General features: G+C 32.1%; 3 protein-coding genes across 3 annotated transcripts; 2 read left to right on the top strand and 1 right to left on the bottom strand.

The window, feature by feature from the left end:
* Nucleotides 1–2,689: 2,689 nt before the first annotated feature.
* On the bottom strand, nt 2,690–4,138 carry TRIADDRAFT_63979 (expressed hypothetical protein; the record flags this gene model as incomplete). The annotated part of the gene is made up of 5 exons (XM_002112670.1): nt 2,690–2,907; nt 3,336–3,430; nt 3,604–3,655; nt 3,790–3,888; nt 3,998–4,138. The coding sequence occupies 5 exons, from the start codon at nt 4,136–4,138 to the stop codon at nt 2,776–2,778; spliced, it is 519 nt and encodes a 172-aa protein (XP_002112706.1). The 3' UTR covers nt 2,690–2,775.
* A 4,026-nt stretch (nt 4,139–8,164) lies between these two features.
* TRIADDRAFT_57010 (uncharacterized protein) lies at nt 8,165–12,454 on the top strand (the record flags this gene model as incomplete). The annotated part of the gene is made up of 7 exons (XM_002113106.1): nt 8,165–8,200; nt 10,435–10,559; nt 10,690–10,756; nt 11,306–11,410; nt 11,955–11,987; nt 12,107–12,258; nt 12,436–12,454. The coding sequence occupies 7 exons, from the start codon at nt 8,165–8,167 to the stop codon at nt 12,452–12,454; spliced, it is 537 nt and encodes a 178-aa protein (XP_002113142.1).
* Nucleotides 12,455–14,904: 2,450 nt separating this feature from the next.
* On the top strand, nt 14,905–21,423 carry TRIADDRAFT_57009 (uncharacterized protein; the record flags this gene model as incomplete). Its single annotated transcript, XM_002113105.1, has 20 exons — nt 14,905–15,394; nt 15,513–15,619; nt 16,477–16,535; nt 16,907–17,042; nt 17,292–17,366; nt 17,528–17,616; nt 17,714–17,787; nt 17,887–17,975; nt 18,059–18,142; nt 18,449–18,516; nt 18,609–18,686; nt 19,005–19,065; nt 19,296–19,479; nt 19,756–19,925; nt 20,160–20,211; nt 20,330–20,400; nt 20,692–20,736; nt 21,005–21,067; nt 21,099–21,188; nt 21,295–21,423. The coding sequence occupies 20 exons, from the start codon at nt 14,905–14,907 to the stop codon at nt 21,421–21,423; spliced, it is 2,214 nt and encodes a 737-aa protein (XP_002113141.1).
* Nucleotides 21,424–21,868: the final 445 nt, after the last annotated feature.

The raw sequence follows: 21,868 nt of genomic DNA, 5'->3' as shown, positions 1-21,868 counted from the left end.
TCTATAGCTTTGGTGTACCTATTGATATTAACTTTGAAACAATATCGCATTGTTGTCGGTTTAGAATACGTATCCATAGCAGTGAGACTATGAAAGTGAATCTATTAATTCTTAAGCAAATGGAGTTTCTTGAAAATATCTCATTTTATTTTTTTAATTTTATCTGTGCGTCATCGCGTCTTTATAATTTAAATGCTTTTGCAGAGTTGAAGTAATTTCTAGCGTAATGTCACTGATGATCAGCTTAACCGATCTTTTACCATGCAATCAGCCGTATATAAACAAAATTACATGTGAGATTAGTAACAGCTATGACATTTTCACGGCTATTACAAGTCTAAGGAGTCATAATTTTCTTTTTCATATAATTAAATGATTAATTCTATGATATTTATTGTATCAAGAAATATTAGGAAATCCTAGCTAAGGATTAAAACGATCTGGTACCTATTGAATGATTTATGAACTCGTTGATTAACAGAAAATTTTCTTTTATAATTCATTTAGCCGAGAATTCTGCCAGGATTTGACTTTACATAGGAAAATTTTTAGGAAAATTTTTGACTTATTTTTTAGGTAATATATTTTATGTACAGATAATATTTCTCACTCGTTATATATTTTCGTACACTGCCAAATAAAACTGTAGATTATGCTTTCTTTTGTATTAAAAAATAATTTGATTTAATTTTGATTAGATGACCTTATATAGAGAAAGTGCTCACTTGACGTTTGTAAGACAACTTTTTGTCTACTTTTAATACATATTTTCTGTTTGGGAGTATACGTTTTAAGTGAAGATACGGTATATTTATCGTTTTTCTGGAATCGCACCATAGGCAAATGCCTAAGTCTAGAAAATGGCTTGTAGTTACTACTTTGCTGCCAACATTTGTGTAAGCTTACGATATCACCTTGCTATAATTTCGCTTAATGCATTTATTAAGCTCATATTATAACGAATTTTTTTGCATTTATTGCCTTTTATTATAACTAAATATCTTACAGGAAGATATATTACATCTCTGCACTGTTGCACTATGGAATAAACCTGTAGTCACCCTGCTAGATAAGCTATTGTTACCAACTTGTTGTGTGGAAGTAAATTTGATATAACGCCAAAAGTAATACCACAATCTAGGGTTGTTAAAAATAATATACAATTGGTATGCATAAGTAATGTTTATGATAATTCAAGCTTATTGAATTCAGCTCCATTGAATATGATATACGTCATAGAATTTCATTCTCATACTAAATTGTGAAAGCATTTGATGAAGTTATTTGCAATCTTGATGTTGAAAACAAGTTAGATAAGATCTTTAAGCGCCTACGCTTTGCTGTTAGTATTGATCGTAGTCCTTCTTTTCTAAGATCTGTTATTGTAAGAAGTTTATCCATAACTGTCAAAGCTAGTTACATTATGACATAGTATCTCAATCGTTTAAAAATCAGCAATAAAATTTACATATTCGTTAATATAAAACTCTTTGTATGATCTACGCGCTAAGTACAGTTGATATAACAAATTTTATTATCAAACTGTACCTGGATAATTTTCATGATTTCTTTATTTACCTTTATTACTCAATCTATAAATTTTTACTTGTTTATGGAATTGTGTATGCAGTCTCATCATGAGCATCATACGTCACGATCATAACTAAATTGTTTACGAGTTGTGATACAAGTTATCATTTAACTAAGATAATTAAATTATCGTATAGACTGTAAAAGTTATTACCTACTGATATTACGATAGGAACTCGGCGGCATTAAACCATCTCTATGTTGTCAAGTATTTTTGAGATGAATTCATGGCGGCTCTATTTTTAAATTAATGTCCATTTTGTCAGTATCGATTAAAACAAAGAGTTCTATTTTATTCATTGGTCGAATAGAGTTTGGGGGAAGAGGCCAATGTCTGCCAATCTTTTTATTTTCATCAAGGGTGGTCTAACAAGTCTTAATCATTAAGTTAACAGTAAACTAGTAAAATATTCACAAAAGTTGCCGAATTGCCTTAATTAAGATAGTAATATAAGGAAGAATATTTTGTGCAAACAAAGCAGACATCGACTTAAATTCAGTTAATAACGAGCTGTTCGATATTATTAATAGTTAAATGAGGCCAGTATCGGTTAGTCTTCTTGTAGTAATCAAGGGTGGTACAACAACGAATTTTAAGCATTAACTAAACAGTACGTTAGAAGAGATCTTCATTCATATTTATGTCCAATGTTAGTAACACCTTCATATGGTTACCGTATCGTTTTAAAGACAAATAAACAAGCATAAGTACCTTGTGCCAACAAGCAGACATCGACATACCTTCAGTTAATAAAGAGTGTTCTATTTTATTATTAGTCGAATGAGGTCGATATCGGTCAATCTTCTTATATTAATCATGGTTACTACAACAATAAGTCTTCATCGTTAACTAATAGCAAGTTAGCAATACATTTAATAAGGCTATCGTATCGTCTTAACAAGGATAGTTAAACAAGGATGAATATCTTGCGCCAACATGTAGGCATCGAAAGTTCACTCAGGAACGAGATTTTATACGAAGTTAAGCCTAAACTGACATTGAGTTAAGGCTTGAAGACTTTAACAATCATCTATGACAGTATAATTGATAACAAAACACGGTATGCAATAAAGAGGAACATTTATTTTTTGGAAACAGCATATTGTAAGGTTATAGATGTATCAAGGTATCAAGGAAACCATTAAAATTTTTAACCAATAAAAACACGACCTTTATGTAATAGGTTAACTCTTACGTTGCAACATGTCAATATAGGCAGACGTTAACAATTCTGCCTTGGCTATTTCCAATTTAGCCATTAAATCCTCGGCTATAGCCTGTCCTTCTTCGCAGCTTTGTCCTTTCTTCATAACTACCTACAATATCAATATGCAATGAACTGACTTTGTTCTGTTATGATATGAGCTTGCTAATCTTACAAATATAGTTTAGTGATATTACTGAATGTAATTTTGTGACAACACAAAAGTCTTGTTAGTTCTTTTAATGAAATGATTATCATGATGTACTATTATTTCAGAATAGATCATATTTGTAGCTTAGATGGTCAACCGATGGTGGATATTATTAATATTTGATAGACATAAATAGTCCTTGGTAATGAAGTGATTTATGTAATAAAGTGAAATTTAGCAAGAAATCAAAAATTCAGTCAAATTATTTTGAGACACTATTTCAAATATGAAATTCTACTATCACTGAATAAACTAGTGTATGGAAATATCTTATTGGTATATCTTCCATTATAAACTCATATCGGTGGATAATTCAAAGGTCTACTTACTTCGAGTTCCATAAAGTTCCCTAAACCATCGACAGTATCAACGTGGACTCTAGTTTGACCAACAAGATACAGATATCGCTTCTTTTTAACGACACCTGTAGCGTGTTAAATTAACAGGCGAAAAAAATTATTTGTACATACGATGCAATCATAGCCAAATACTAACGGAGAAGTTCTAATTCCCAAGCGAACTGAACTAATCAAGCAACTATTCATAAAAATTTAATATTATTGTCGCAATATAAATATACGCGTATTAAAGGGGTACCTCTAATTCCATACGCTAAATCTAGCGTATGAATCAAATCATCGGTATTTTCCTAAATTGGATAGAAAGAATTTGACACGGTTTACATTTGTGCACGCAATGACCATAATCGTAGCAAAACTTAAACATGAGTATTTAAAGTAGGCGCAGTTGCGCGTCAAGTTTTACGTATAATGATTGACTTACAGTTACTTTAGTGATATGGTAATTCGATAGCTTGGGTCCAGATTGATCAGCCCTGCTATAAAATATTAGCTCTCCTTGACCATTTGGAAATTTTCGCAACTAATTAATAAGACGATCAATGAGGAGGGGGATATTATTTATTTCGGAATGCATTGCTTATCCAAACTCCGATTAACTATGAGCGCTAAAATCCGTTTAAAAGCATTACCTTTAGTCGACCATGGTCACATAAGAAAAAGGTATCTTCCTGTTCAATGAGTTTACCAGGTTGGCCAGAAACTTCTTTCGCTAAATGCTTTAATTTTTCAATATCTGTAACTTTAGCTTTTATTTCAACATTAGAAGCCATAACCGATTTCGTCAACAGAGTCAAGGAGTGATACCTAAATTGTGTTTGTGAGAATATTCCATTAACAAAGAGTGATCAACATATAGCAGCACTATTTTCAAACTGCCTGTATGAGGAAAATCCAGCTCAAAATTATGATGCATCTGTATCGCTTCCTTCAATGATGATCTAGTGTCTCATCCACTTACAGTTCATCAAGATGGATACAATAACTAGAACTATTTCGAATCTTGTGCATAGAAAATACACTGTCCTGCAAGATAACTCTGCGCTTTCATTCAGCTATAGTAATTATGCAAATGATAACACACTGCCAGATTCCCGAAGGAGAATACAATATCTACAGTAGTAGCATTTCGAACTGCAGGTACTGTACAAAGACAACTGGGATCAAACTCCAATCTTTGATGCATCCATATTCCTTCCACAAACCATAATATTGTGTCTCATTGACTTCATGAAGGAGGATGCAGTACAACCATAAGAATGGATTATCTCATTCAAGATGGAGAATTGGACATATGGCATTATTTCCGAGCATGTGTACAAATACAACTGACTAATTTGATACATGCATATCCCTTGTCCTAGCTACAAAGCAACTCAGTGCATTGATCTATCCGTATCGGCCAAAGTCATGGTGCAAAATGCTCTGCTGTCTCAACTGGTAAAATATCATTACAGTCAAACTTGCTCAACTAACACTACTGATCGTGTCATTGATATCAAAAATTTTAAATTTTATCATGGCAGATTCTATTGCTGGTTCTATATCGATTTGAGATACCTAACATAGCAGTCGAACAAGCTCTGGTAGACAGGTCACATTTCTTACAGCCGATGTTCGGGATCATATCGGATTTAATACGCTACCCCATTTGTTGACCACATTAAGACTATGAACCAGATCACTTGAACTTACAGGACTTTGTATGCAAATCCAATCTCCAATGGATGATTAGTTTTACTTTTCAGCTGCGATGACTATACTCGAACTTGTCAAAACATGTCTTATCTAACCCTAATCTATGCATTTGCCTATTCTTATCAACTGTTTTAGATTGGATATTAATCTTAAGTTGTATGTCATTTCCTTCTATACAACCTATCCATACAATAAATTGCGGAACAGCTTTACTACCTACCCTATTCAAAGTGAATGAGGCTATTGATGTATCAAAACAAGACAGCATTTGCACGCTTTGCTGTCCTCACTCTCCACCTAGCACAAACTATTCTACTCGTATTTTCTGCTGGTGATCTACATTCTTTTCACAGCCTATTAAGCGATGACACTGTTGACCTCGTAGGTCGGTCGAATTGAATAGATTCGATATTGCATCAATCCATTTTCAACATAACATAATCTACATTCAAAATGACAAATTGGCTAGAAGCGATCTTACCCAATTCTTGCAAGCCACGGCGATCGGATCAACATGAGCCAGGTGGTAATATCGTGGAGCTCCTTCTTATTCTGAACTTTTCTATACTGAGAGTAGTATGGTGCTCTCGTGTCCGCCACCATCATCTAGCTTCCGTATGACCAGCGGGACAGCTTTTGAAATGGCGATTTCGCGGGTTCGGCCTATTTTGAGTATACAACGGACCTGCGCAAAACGGTCGAGTGCTAGTGCGCACACACGGGTACTGCCCGTAATTTACAGTACCGTACTACAGTCTACAGTTCAGTAAATGTGTACAATATACTGTACACTGCTTTGGGACTCTGGTACATACGTACGTACATTGGACAGACCATTAAGGCTTGGCCAAGCTCTCGAAAAAAAATGGTTGCAAGATATTCAGTAGATCCAATTATTTCCCTATGATATATTCAGAAACGCCGCAATTGTAAAGTCAATCAATTAAGATTTTAAAAGATGCTCATTTCGTTCACACTTTACATATTTACTAGGACAAATATAATGTAGGGATAGAGCCGTTCCAGCGGCATATTTGGATGTGTCACTGACTCACAGGGAAAGGTTTGGGGTCTAATATTCAGCTACTGCATAGGAGCAGTGTTGCTTTTTCCTTCAATTTTTCAGAAATATGCTTAAAAGTTGGCTCCAATTTCACTCAGACAGATTAATATAACCTTAAGCAATTGGCTCTTGACATTTTTATTATTTTTTATTACAGTATTGAGTAATATTATTTCTTTAAAGTTTCCAATACAAACTATCTGTCACTGTTCCATGTTGTCTATCAATAATTATAATTCATTAGGATTCGACAAAGAAAAGGTTGCAGTGAGGATAAACGGATAATCGCTCAGCTTCGGATTAGACATAGCGAATGTTTTATCATAGTTCAGGTCAAATCCATTAACATTAGATCCGTTAAAATGATGGATTGAGGTATAGACTACAAGTTCCATTCCATGTTGTCACTATGATAAAAGTGATCAACCCTAATATCACATGGTTACAGAAACTGTTCCTCAGGATGGTCGCTGCTTTGACAGGATTGCAGCTCAAGTTGTCTTGCGAGTTCATCAATAACGCTACGAGTAGCTTTGCAGTCTTATATTCCTATTTGTCCCAATTTACAAACGACATCGACCGCAAATTGAGTAAAGTATTGCAATATAGCATGCATAGAAATGGAATAGGGCTAGTGTGCAGTAGACTGTGTATTAGTACTCTGGTTTAATCCAAACAGTCTAAACTACAGCACTTTACTCTCAGCCAAGACGTTCATCTACAAGAATATTACTAACTGCATAAAATATTTAGTTTTGTATATGGACTGAATAAAACTGAATCAATACCCTTGGTTCAGAAATTCTAAAGTATGTAGAGATGATACAATTGGATATTTTTTATGGCACATATATTTACTTCAAGCGAACAGTAACGACCGATAATGCAACGCAAGTTACCGTCATCGCCTGATTGAATTTTTTACATACCGCAATTTTAATAGTACTAGCCATGATCATAAATAAAGGCTAAAGATACGATAACCGCTACATACGAGTATATCAGGGTAGATCGATTTTTGACAAACACCACCCCTATTTCTAGTTTTATTGAACGCCTGCCTATGGCTAGCCTCGGGTAGAATACCCTGCCGTTAGCCTAATCGTACTTGCCATTCCACATTCGTGAGAATGCAAAAACTATTCCCTACAAATCTGCAGGCCTGCAAAGTCATCCTTTGACTATTCCTTCTGATTATATTTATTTCTTGATGGCAAAGTAAACTACTAAGCACTTGGTAGTGATGCACCTAGAATTCATAATATTTCCAGTCTTGAAGTGAATCGTTTTACTTCTCAACTAAGTCAAGTCTCATTCATTTTAATGGTGCGCATAATTGCTATCAGGAATGTCGAGCAAGACATACGGGTACTCGTATATGACGTAAATACCGACTAAAGAGATTACTCCATTTCTACTACTGCTTGGCTTAGAGAGTCTACATAATTTTTTTTTTTTATTATTGGACTGAGAAGCTGTCAGTAGGACGCGATGATATCATTTAGGAAAGCAATGATAAACCACGACGATCCAATTGATGCACCAATCATTTCATGTAATTTTTATTTTTATTTTTCATTTTCTTTTATTTATGACGACATTTAAAACTAAACTAATAAACTATCACCTTTCTTTTCCCTTATTGGTTAATGGCATATTTTATTATCATGATATAACAGAGTAGAAAAGAGTTATCCAATACAATTGTCTAAAGTAGTTAAAGTTATTATTCATCTTAATAAACTACAGAAAATCAAGTCCTTATGGAGTCGTTACGTCTCTAATAATACAATTGCAATCAAATTAATACCAAGTTTTCTATCAACACTCCTTCAGTTATATTGAATTGATAGTTGATTGTGTTGTCTAATTAAAGTCTGCCTTACAAGCAAATAAAGAAGGAAATTACCATCGACAAGTCGATTTTACCTACCTCCAGCCAAGTGCTATATATAGTTGTATAATACTAACCCAGCAGTGGAAAATTTTTAAAAACGAGGATAAGAGATTGTTGATTTAGTACTATAAAACGTCGAACATGGCTAATTCTGGTCAATATTCAAGGGAAAGAAAAGTAAGTTCTTTTTATGTAACTTGATTGCTTTCCTTCAATCGTTTGATATACGAGAATGATTAACATCTTCGTACGTGACCATAGCTTATAAAAAAAGTTAATGTGATATGTTCCCAAGCGTATCCTTTGATTTGAAATATTCACGATCAAATGCTAAGCTTATTCTACCCAATCCAGCGGGGCAATAATGTCGTCATTCATCAATCTATGCTAAAGCTAAATAAAATTGACGGCATTACTATTTTCAAGTGGATGTATTTCCACGCTTTTCTAACACCAAAGCAACAAGAATCACGGAATTGTTTATTGAAAGTGTGCATGTATGCTGTATTCACTCCATCTGCACAGAACATTTTTTTAATCCCATGCGACCGAAGGTCACTCGGAAAATCATTTAGATCATGGCCGATACTTTAAAATGGATGCTGTACTTTATAGCATTGAGTAATGATAAAATTTTAGTCCAAATTCTCCATCACTAGTTCATTAGTTGATTGAAGAATCAGTAATGAGAGATTGATCTCTGTGTAAAAACTGTTCTATATACTACTTCAATCCACTCAACCTTAAAATAGATTACCAACACTCGATATAATTGTTAATTATTTATATAAAGCGAATAAGTTACTATATTCTTCCCTAAAAACTGCTAATAAATACCACGTTGTAAGTTAAATCTTTCTTTTTGACGCTATTTAACTCGGATCAATCCTATCACTACGGATTCTAGATCGTATCATTCAGTGGCATTTTAGTTCTACGACATAGAAAACCTGCCCATGAAAATTTTAGCCTTTATGACTATCACTAATAAATTACAAATTTAACATTGAAATGAGACTGAAATAAAGAGTTACCTTCTGCAAAAGAACGACATAAATAGACTGTCATAGCCAAGTAAACCCATTAAAAATTAATAACGCTAGAGTTTGATTTAAAGTTACTACGACGGACAATCCTCTTGAAATGATTTCAAAAATTTTCGGCAATCAAGCCATAGACTCTATTCCACCCACTTAACCAATTAAGCTCAACAATACATCCAATTATCCCTCTCATTATCATCATTTCTTATCCTACCATTTCTCTAATTTCCTCTACGAGACCTATAATATGTGCTCGTCCTTACAGAATACATTTAGAATGTCATATTTAGCTTGAATACTAATATAGTTATAATTATTATTACAATCTTATTAATTCAAAACTAAATCCAGCGTAAACGTAAAGGATAGAATGAATATCTTGGTGGGTCCATTTCATTGTCACTAAATGGGATACATTATTATTATAAATGAATAAGGACTGAGTAGGACTTTGGACTCCTTTAGCAGCCCACTAATGTACCGCAGTCATTCCTTGTAGCAGCTGATTGTTGAAATTAGTAATTCATATCGAAAAATTAGATACATCCAGTTAAATATTCAACTTTCTATATACATCATTGTAGGAAAATAAGAGAAACGTATTGATTTTTTAATAAATATATAATCAAAGGTTAACATTTCGGTTAATTTTTAATTTATAACTGTAGTGTATACTATTAAATACGGTATTGTCCGCAAATTCTTAGTAAAGTCAATTTCCATATCGATTGTAACATAACTCCTTATGTGTATAATCTATATCTAACTATTCATACTGTGGAAATCTCTTATAATTTAGCTTGATTGTATCAAAGAACTACTCTAATATAGAATTAAGGTATTCTTATTAGTCATTAATGTTTTACAAAGAATTTCCTCCGGCTGCGCATCTTACATTCTAAATAGGCTAATCTTGCATCTATCTGGTCAGTTAGTTCTGCTAGTTAAACGGTTAGCCTGCATGCTTTACCTTTTCCACATTACTATAGCTATTCGACTAGTTACATCGTTGTATACGCCATAACCTCACACGGTTTCCTCTTGCACTAATTCCAAAAAGCTCTACTGCTTTGCTAATTTAACTCTGGTAATTTGTTGCGATTATGACGGACCCTAAACCTTCCGAAACATTACAATAACTATGGAACATGAATACCTATACTGTTTAAGCTCCATTAAATTATAATAATTATAAATTAAGATAAAAAAGTGTGTAGCCCATTTGCGTCATTATATCGATAGAACTTCTGCAAGTTTGTCTATGACCTCGCTTTATCACTACAAGAGAATGCAAAAATAAATTTAAAGGCAGCAATTATCGTTTTCAAGAATTTTTAACTATGACAAAATGTTATGTTTTTGATTTAGATTTCTAACCAATACGATCCGGAACAAGAAGAATATATTAGAAAATGGATCGAGGATGTAATAGGTGAATCACTTCCAAATGGCAAATTTTCAGTTGTACTCAAAGATGGCGTCATATTGTGCAAGTTAGTTTAGCTGAACTTACCGACTAAAAATATTGATTTATATCCCTTTTGATTCACTATAAATGCCTTATATAGCTATGTTAATCGTATCTATCATCGTTTGTTTTTCTTGAATACGGCAATATTTTAGCTTGATAAACAAGTTAAGCCCAGGCAGCATAACTAAAATTAACAACACGAAGATGCCATTTAAGCAGGTAAGAGACGGCAATAAAAGAATTCGTTAATGGGTTTAACCCGTTCATCTATTAGCATAAAATTAAAGGAAAGTTTAGTTCAACTTCCAAGTCTATGAGACGTTTCTTTCTCTAAACCCAATAAAACAATGTTCTAGTCGATTAAGCCGGTAATATTAGTGCTAGTAAGAATAGTTATTAATCTGAAGTACTTAGCCATTTCTCTCTCATGCTATGGCAGGACGTTAATTTGAAATTATTCAATGGTTAAATAAATAATGCAGATAAACTAAAGCTCTTCTTTACTTTAATTGATGCTCGATACTTTAGTATCGCAAACTATCAAGAATTTAATTAAACTATTTCGATTAACAGATTGACAGTATCATATTGATTCATACAGGAAATTGACCAAAGTCTAAGTCACTGATATATCCTTACATTAGTTTCAAAAGCTTAAATCCTGAAGTATCCCAGCTCAATACTTAGATTAATTAATATGCTAGTCATAGTAAAAGTATATCCAGATACTTGCTATATTAAAAGAATATCTTCAACACTACGTATCAGATGGAAAATATAGCTAAATTTATAGAGGCTACCAACAAATATGGTGTACCATCTCGCGATCTCTTCCAAACTGTCGACTTATATGAAGCTCGAAATATGATACAGGTAAACAAGCTAATGTACTTTAGCATATACTTTATGTATGCATAATAGATCAATAGACATTATTTACGTGATTTCATAACAAATTTACCATTATTATAACATGCTAGCTAGCACCCTTTGATAAAACCAAAATCTTTTCTAGTCCTCAGTTAAATAGATTTACTTTTATTCTTCTCTAACTCAGTCCTGCAGTAATCGCTAAAGAAATGTTAGATATCTATCTTCCCCTGGGATAGGAAATTATATAGTATTTCATTGCTTTAGAAGCAAACAATTACGGCCTTTTTATTGGTCATTGAATATATGCCATTTTTGAATAGTAATCCGCATCAAAGATGATCAATACCTTATTTATTAATAGTACTAATCTGCTGCTATGAGCAATTACGAAGTAATTTAATAATTTTCTTGAAAGAGGTCTTACTTATTGATTAGTACCAGTAATGTTATTGACCTACAGTAGGATTCTAACTACTTTACTGAATAAAATATCTCGATAATTAAAAGCCATATCTAACATGCTTTTCAAACCTCAAATTAATAGGTTTTAAGATCGTTAGAAGCATTAGGAAGACAGGTAGGTAGCGATTACCTTATTGTCATCCAATCATAAGAATCTTTCAAGTCGAATATAAATTGCTTTCTTCTGATCTTAAATTTTTCATCAATTTAACATGCCTACTTCTATATTAACAGGCTCAGAAACTAGGATATGATGGGCCGACAATCGGCGCAAAAATGGCAACCGAAAACAGACGAAGCTTTACTGAAGAACAATTAAAGCAAAGCGATGCTGTAATAAGCTTGCAATACGGCACCAATAAGGGAGCCAATCAATCAGGGATGAGGTTTGGCAACAATCGCCATATGTAATATCATACTTTCAAGTAAGCCTTGTTCCAGATCATATAAAATTAAAATTATTGTCAAATACAAATGTTTATTACCTGAAATATCGAAAGAAAATGAGTGATTCAGTAATTTCTTTTCTCAAATATTCTTATAATTTTTATGCCCTATTTTAGATTTCCTAGTGCTGCCTAAATCCTATTATGTTAAATCAAGCAGCCTTACGCTGCATGAAATTCTATCATTTTCCATGGTAGTAATGGTAGACAAATCCATTGATCATGCTTTTCTATTATTTAGCATAGGATAGTCTGGCCAGTGTCGATTTCAGACAGTTAATTTAGATGTCAGTGTGAAATGTAATTCATTTGTTTCCTAACTTTTAAGCTAAAAGTTCTAATTGCAGATAATTGTAATTAAAAGTCTACTGACTATTAGCTTTACTCCCAAAATGCCAATAAATAATATCATAGTATCCAGATTCTACCGTAATGATTTTCCGCTCAACTAGCGTTAGCAAATCATACACTAATCAGCTAGATGTTGCTTTAAATATTCTTTCTAATTGCAATAAGAACGGGATATATTTAGATGTGATAGAAATAAAAGCACAATTCTTGTACATGAAAGAATGTAGAATTATTAATCTGAATATAAGTTTTTTTTGTATGTTTTAGTTTCTATCTAAAATCAGCAAATTGCGAAGCTCTACTTGTATCATTGCTACCGATACTAAAGGATCTTTACCAATTTATTAGTATTGAGGGCATTCATATGAAACTATACGAATGTATAAATAATCAAACAGCAGATATCAGCTGATTTTCATATTATTACCGATAATTTGAAAACTAGAGGTTAAATATTAGTAGAACTCAAAGTTTAAATGAAACAACAACAACTAATGTGATAAGGCAAATATTTCAAAAGTTCGTATTCTTGTTATAATACTATGAAGATGCTTTATTACTACACCGATTGTGGTATTCAATTAATGAAAATGAAACAAAACTTTAAATTTTAAAAAAATCGTCATGGCAAATCCATCATGTAATTAGCATGCAGTAATTAAACATTGAAACTGAAATAGTTTAACAGGATCGCTAGCATATCAGAATAACGACTATCTTCTATTACAGAAGATGAAGCGCAATCGAAAATAATTATAATTTTAGTCTATTTTTACATAGTGCACTGCAATTAATATAAATTCGAATTTAATCGACCTCTATCAAAAAAACTGTAACAAATTTAAGGCATGTAAGATTTTCATTTTTAGCAAGGAAGATTTATCCTTGTATATATAATTACAGAAGCAATAGCAATCCCTACTATTTAAAGCTAAAATATTATTAATAATTAAGCTAATTCACTATACTTTAAATTTTTAACTTAGTATCATAACTACGATCAGAATGATTGAGAATTAATGCAATCAGTTTACGTGATCAAATAAGGAATAGAATGAATTAGCATAATGTATTATCACGTCATTAATTGCAGCCACAGGATTCTATTGATATCACGAATGCACTATTGATCACATGGCTAAGGTTACTGTTTCTTATTTTAAGCGTTATCTGTAAATTAAATAAAGATATCTATTGATGAATTTCTTGACAATAGGTTATTCTCATTATTCGATTTTAATTAGATATTATTCTAATGGGTGATCAGAATTATCTTCCTTATCGTCTTAAATCAACATTGCTATTCAATCTAATTTCATCATTCTTTTTCAGTGATCTTGTGCGGTAGTCCTAGGCAACCAATTGCCTAACAACATGTAAGGCATTTTATCTATTATATTCCCACTATTAACTATCTCAACAGGCACCCCTGTCATTTTTCTCCCGACAACATCGGTTGAAATTAGCTTAGAACATTAATTGAGTGTACACTTTAAGTTCTCTACATTCACTAATACGAAGGAGTATAGAAATAATTAAGCTTCCTATCGCTATCATCTTATAGCTTTCTATTACTATCATCTTATTTATTTATCATTGAAACGATTTACGGAGCAGCGACAATTATAGGTAAGTTTTAGATTTTATAATCCAATTTATGTTCTCGTACTTTGTGCACCAAGTCAATTTCTGAAGTCATCATCAATGAACCACTAATTCATTAAATTAATATTTTCCCCTTTCATTGTCGTCTATACTACCATTTTTAACAACCAAATGTAATCAATATACCGCCATATTCACCAATCTCATCTTTAATCACAAATTACCGTTTCTACTCTTGCCCTCATCCCTAATCATAATTCGTTCTATGTTTACCATTCACTGTGATTTTCTCTGTTATTAATAAAATCCGTTATGCCTATCTGACAGCGTCCAATGAATGTTTAATTATTTCAAATGATATCATCATTACTTTTCAGTGCTATGCACTTGTATCTACGTACCTTGTATCAATTTTAATAGAATATTGCAGATAATGCTAACTATTTTCATCCCATGCTATCCTAATAGATTCAAGACCAACATGAAAATTGCCCACTATGTCAGAATTAAGTAAAGAAAAATCCCAAGCCTTTAGTCGAATCATATGAGTTGAATTCAACTTTTAAACACGCATTACAAGATTAATCCTTGACCTATGTTCGATAGTAAATCAAGGATATCAAACGCAACATGGATAACGACTTCTTATTAAAGAATTTCAATAAGGATAGGCGTCGGCGTTATAATTCAGTTTCGAGCACCGGCCAGCAACGACAAGGTCGATCATCGCCAACCAACGACAATAGTTCAACTTCTAACCAAAACAAAAATGAATTACTGCCAGGAAATGACGAATATTTTCATGATCGAAATCATACATTTCATTTATTGAGCATTGCTAGCTTATCTAGTCAGCATAGCCGTCGTAGCAACAAATCAACCTCGGGTAGAAGTTCTGCAAGACGTTCCTCTCGCCAACGATCACACACGAGTTATCATTCCGAATCTGCTAATACAAGCAGTAATCATAGTAGTAATGCAGTTTCATTAGAATCGCCACCGACGTACCTAAATACTAATGATTCTCCTGTTGAAGGTGATCAGGATAAAAGCCATCGGCGTAGGAGAGGAAGTCGTCGAAAATCACCAGCTCGATCTCGTTCACGTTCAAGTCGTCCAGGTACATCTGAAAAGAAAACTTATCTTTGTAGTCCATCCAAATATGCTCATACTTTTATTGAAATCAAGCGTTACTAAAGTACTTACGATAATATTCTCCTATTTATCTTTCAATTTAGGGACCGAGAATTATCTTTATAGCTCATTTAATCACTTGACCGGCGTTCTATCCTTATCCACTAGACAGAACGCCTCCAAGCAATCATCAATGCTCAATAACCTAGGCGTGAGTATAATCATAACTTAATACAATTTATTGTTATCAATTGAATGCTATTTGAATTATTCTTATTTTAAAATCATTAATTCAATCGAGTTATATAAAATGAATAAGATGATTTCTGTATTAAGGTAGAATGATAATTGCATGTTTCCTGAATTTAATGACATTTTCACTCGTAATCTAGTGGTCACTTAATTATATTGACTTAATTATTATGTTTTGTTACGAATACGCAATCTTTGATAACATTTTCCTATCATTATTTATAGTGAAATAAAATTATAGATAGCTATATCAACTATCTAGACTTTTACATTAGGAGGGCAGATGCGAACGCAAATTATAAATACTTTATTGATTAGCTATTCCGATTAAGAAGGTTCAGTGTCCTCCTAATTTATTATCTAATTAGTGCCTACCATGCCTTCAGAATAGCTTGAGTTAAGAATGTAGTTAACTTATTTAACGAAGAGGATAATTAATTGGTGCTCAGGATAATCCATTTAGCCATATACGGGTACAATATGTCACAAAATAAAATGCAAATAAAATTGGAAATGATTACATGATATCTGATTAAAGATATATTGATACTAGTCTATTAATTAGTTGTAAAACAATCAATACCAATGAAGAAAGGTTAATAGCTATAGTGATAATCAAATATTTAAAGAAAACTAAATTATCCAGTGAGAAAGCTATAATAGTCAATTAACTTATATCCAATGCTTTAACCGTACTAGAATTGAATTGAATTAATACCTCAATAGAACCCAAAACTCAGATAGCATACAGTTGATAATAATAATTAAAATTAAATATTGATATAATTACTAACGTTTCCTTTTTGCTCCTATCAGCCTATCGAAAGATTTAAGAGAGTAGTATATATAGTTCAATGGTTTATATCCATATCAAAGTAAGTCGATATTGTCATCTAAAGAAGTAGCATTAAGTCAAGCCAAATAATATTCTAAAAACATTTATTACGGTAGATTCCTTTTAGATATTGCTTAGATATAACTACTTTACATATATTTAACGTGTTGCTAGCTTTGTCCTAAAAATCAAAAGTTCTTTCGTTTTAAATTTTTCACATATCAATATTTGAATATATTTATTTCCGTCATGTCAAAATTAATTATTTTGACGCAATTTAGCCTATCTTAGCTAATGGTACCGTACTAAAAGTGATTAATATTTGCAAGATTCGAAAGTAAAATCAACTCCAAAACAGTAATCAGAAACACTAGCATCACATTTATTAATTTAAATCATTTTCGGTAATAGAAAAGCAAATCAAAGTAAACAGAAAGAAGATCTTGCGGGGCTGCATTCTTTTACCGATATCGAAAAGGATCTGGCTCAGATCCAGACCAACACATCATTGGCCTTCGATCCAAGAAAGTATAGAGCATCTACTGAGGTAATTTAATTGGTTATGATAAGAGAATTTTCAGGGAGCAAATTACGTAACACGATCATAGATTGAATCCACCTTAGCAGTCTAGATAAATTTCTAGATGTGCATTTAAGTATCCATTAATTTCTTGACTCTATTGCTATAATATCAAGTCATCATTAGACTACGCCCAAGTTCCATTTTATATATTCAGCTAATTTGAATTTAAACGATATTTATATAGCGGTAACATTAACCTCATGTTATTTTCAGAGCACTCTAACCAATGATGTTATCAGCATCTTAAAAATAAAGTCCAGCAAAAGAACGGATGAACAGATTAAGAAGGTAAGCCTATACTGTATATTGATAATTAATTTAGCCTAGATGTGGATAGATTAGCCGTCAAAATTAAACATGTCTTTATAATCTACTCGAACATATGGTATCGCACCGTAGCAAATAATAAATATACATCCTTTTATAACCTATTTGCCTCTCCAAATCAGGTTGTAACCGCTCTGAAAACGATTGAAACATTTGCGGAGTATCCCCTTCAAATGCAATGGGCTTTATGTAAACATGGATGCTACCAATCGTATGTTGCATTGCAATGATAAAAATCAACAAGAATTTTGATTAACAACAGGAAGTGCAGATGTTCTATCTTTAACCTTCTAAACTTATTCATCTAGCTATGAGGCCATGCGTGTAATCATTCGCCAAGGCCACTATGCAGAAAATTATTACATGATTTTATCTGGATCAGGTTAGTTCTATAGTGCTCCTAATTAAAGCATTAAATCAGAATGACAGCATTCCTTCCCATTAAAAATTAACCTTAATTTCGATTGTAATCTGCATCTAGTGGTGGTTTCTAGTGTTAGCATGAATCAATCTACCAAAGAGCTGCAATCTCAAACGTTGGCATTATTAAAGCGTGGCGCTTGTTTTGGGGTTAGCTATAAGCTACAGTTCATAATCTATTTTTACTGTAATGGTTGGTAAATTAAATTACTGTTGTATTTAATCGCAAATAGGAACTCGCTCTAGTTCATCATTCTCGAAGAAATGCAACTGTAACTTGCCGAGATAATGTCAGTCTGCTAACGTTAAGTCGTGAGGTACGGAAAGTTTCAGATGGAGAATTACCAAATGTTATTTGAAACTTGCTTAGCAACTAGGCAAATTAATTTTTATACCGTAGTATTAATCTTCAATTCATTTCCTATAACTGACTGAATAGTAGCATCTAAAATATTGTTACTTGTAGTTTGTAGTATACGCTAATCATTTACTATGAGAAGCAAATATCTAAAAAAGTCCGACATAATCTTGGTGAAGTAAAATGAGTAGTAAATAGACTTTACCGATGGCATTTGATAAAATTCATTCTATCTAATATTTATTCTTCTTGGGAACTAAATTAGGCTTTTATGAATTTATTTATGGGTTACAAAGAAACCGGTGGTGAACCAGATCATATTATCTTTCTACGGTATAGTTTAGAATTGATTGAATCAATGAATATTCTTTCATTTATTTGTGAAGTAAATTTATTTCTTTTGCGACGAATAATTTTTAATATAGGACAATTCCTTCCATGCAACACATTCCTTTATCATTATTAAGCAATAATCCAGGCGTCTGCTTATTTCATTATTTCAGGTACCGGTACTCTGCAGTATAATATTTTATCATTAAATTGATTCTTTTTTAAGTAGTGAGATTAAATTAGAAATACTTCCATATGACAGTCGGTCAATTCGAAATTTTTATAAAGTTTTTAGTCTATTAAATTGGTTAGAATTTAGATTTTGATCACGAATTGCCCACTATATGCTGAAGATTTGGCAATTTAAGTAGTAATTAGAAAATACACTGATGTCTTTACTACATATAGCACGGGGATCAAAATAATTTAAGTTAAGATGGGTTAAATAATTGATACTAATTTCTATTTTGGTAATCATTTACCATTTGTAGGCGTGGAGCAGTAGTCGTACGCGATTCTAGTCGTTCAGATTGGGTATACATCGTTAAATCGGTATGATCTTTCATATAAATATTTATAATCTTTTCAACTACTGATACCTTTCAATCGCTATCGATACCCTATAGAAAAATAGATCCTTATGCTAGTCAGACTATAAATAAGATTATGACTCATTTCTAATTTGGCATCAAATTCCAGTTAATGTACAACTTCTGATTGATATTGCAGTCCTTTCGCGTAATATCTAATCCTATTAACCAGCTTTGCAAATCCATTAATAGGGGTATTGTGAAGTTTTAAAAAGAATGCGTGTAAAGGATTCTATTCCACCTCGAAGTCGACCATTATCGGAACTGGAAGAATTCTGGAAGTATCATTCGGAATATGACATAGATCGCAAGAACGAAAATAATAAATTTATCCCGTCCTTGCCGCCATTAGCCAAATCGTTATATGCTTTCCAAAGTAAGTCATGTTAATCTATTAGTAAATTTTTAATTTAATTATCCTATTAATATTAATAACTAATAATTATGTTTCAATGAAAAGTTTAAAATCTTAAAATAATATGTTACAGTACTGTTTAAAGAAATTTTTTTTGTACAATCGGCATTGTATAATTTATGACACAGTTTACGCTGCATGTAAACTAAACTTCTTCTGTTAGCTAGAGAAAATATTTAAACTGCAAATATATCAGCGTATTAAATCTAAGATGAATCAACTTTTCGTTATCTAAAGGACTTGCCAGTACAACTAAAACTTCACCAAGCCTGAATGTAGATAGCTTACTCTTCTCTAAGGGTCATAGAAGACCGAAAACGACTCCGGAAATTGTCTTACCGAGAATTGAAGATGGCAGCTATAGGATAGCAGCCATTCAATCTGATACCGAAGAGTGGGTTTATCATGTGAGAAAATTTCTGACTATTTTTCGCCGTAACTCTACATTTATAAATAAATTAAGGGACATAAACTGTAAAGCTAATTTCATCGTGTTTATAGCGTAGAAATAGTAATAGTAGTAAAAGAATCAGTGCATCTTATGGCTTACTGTCAGGATGAAGAATTAAATGTAAACTTAAATCAGAAATCAAAGCAATATAAAATTATTAAATGCTTATTTTAATATCAACATTTTGTAGGATTCCAAATTACCAAATTTAAGCGAACTTCAGCAGCTACATAACGAAGACGGTAAATAGATTCATGAGTAGCTTATAAATGGGCTTATAAAAGCTAATGTAATACGCCTTAAATGATATCGACCCTGTATTAACTTACACTTACGATGATAACATTGAATTAATCACAGTTCAAGAAGATTTGAGAGTGCATGAGCAACAATTAGAGGAAGTCTACAAGAAATTATATAAGAATAAAAAAGTATGCTACTATGGATACTTAATCCACGGCAATTATTAATCTCTTCTTTATTTTAAACTACATTTCATGTTCATCTTTTATGAAGTATTTGTTTGTATGCTATTTCATGACAGAAGGATACGAACACTCACAGCTATCTTTATGCCGGAAATCGACGACAGCCCAAATCTTCTCATTCTAAACATTGCTATCTCAAAATTAAATTACTAAAGCAAAGAGAAATTTACGTTAGTATTTGAATCGGAAACAGTCAGTTTTGAAAATTGTTAACAGATGTATTCCTTCACGTAGGGGCTGGAAAATATTATATTTGACGATGTGATTGGAACAAGTTTGGTAAGCTATTAAAATATTAGCGCTAGCTATTTGTGATATGCCTTCGCAGATACATGCATTCGATCTATCGTGAAATATAATTTGATCTATACAACATTTGTATTTTTTAACTATACGTGCTCTAATGCTATCATTACAGCATCATTTTCAATAATAAGATATTAAGCATGGTAGTATCATGTAATCAATACATTAATTTAGCATAACTCTTCCTTTGATAACGTAACTTATCGTTACTTTTGTACCGGATTATTATACTTAATTATAGATTACGATGGCTATAATGTCATTTGTAGAAGCTAAATTTTTGCGCAGTAATAGTTCAATAGAGGTACTAAATATCATGATTATTTGCCATGCAGGTTAGCAATGGCGCTGAATGCATAATGATCTCTAAAGAATTTCTCCAAGAACATTTAACAAATCATGCGAAAGAGATATTACGCTTCGAGGTATAGTATCCCATTTCAATAGCTATTTTACCTCTTTATTGTTTATTAAGCTAGCCAATTTTGAGATGGTAGCTTAATTATTTTTGCTCCTTCATATTTTTCCTAGACCCAACCGTATCCCAGTGAAGATGCCTTGAAACAAAATTTTCAAGCTCAAACGGCATGGAACGATTTCAAACGGAAAACAGTTAAACATATATTAAAATTACATAATTTAACTCTTGATCAATACTGAAAACGAAATAGCTGTACCACTAGAAATGACAATGTTTGGATGTTTAAAAATTTATTTTGAAAACCACATGTATATATATATACTGCTAAAGGCACAATTTTTACTTTAGCCACACCGAAGAGAATATCTGCAAAACTTAAGATTTGCATTTAATAGGTTTTAAATCGAAATGAACCCTATTGTTGAATTATTACCAACTTTTAAATTTTAATCGTTTTTTGGAATTTTTACGAATCATTATATTATGTAAAGTAAATTCTTTTATTGTTAATTTCTAACTAATGAATTCCGATCCGAATTCCTTATGTGAGCAAGCTCTGATCGATCCATAGTAAATTAATTATATGGAATAATTCTATAATATAACCGAAATTGTAGCTAATAATACTTTTATAATGCAGTTAATTGATTTATTCGAGAAATCCAAAATTTTGTCATATATAAC

The sequence above is a fragment of the Trichoplax adhaerens genome, genomic scaffold (assembly GCF_000150275.1).
Source record: "Trichoplax adhaerens TRIADscaffold_5 genomic scaffold, whole genome shotgun sequence".
NCBI lineage: Eukaryota > Metazoa > Placozoa > Uniplacotomia > Trichoplacea > Trichoplacidae > Trichoplax > Trichoplax adhaerens.
The sequence above is the reverse complement of the archived record's forward strand: the minus strand, read 5'-3'. Positions and strand labels throughout refer to the sequence as shown.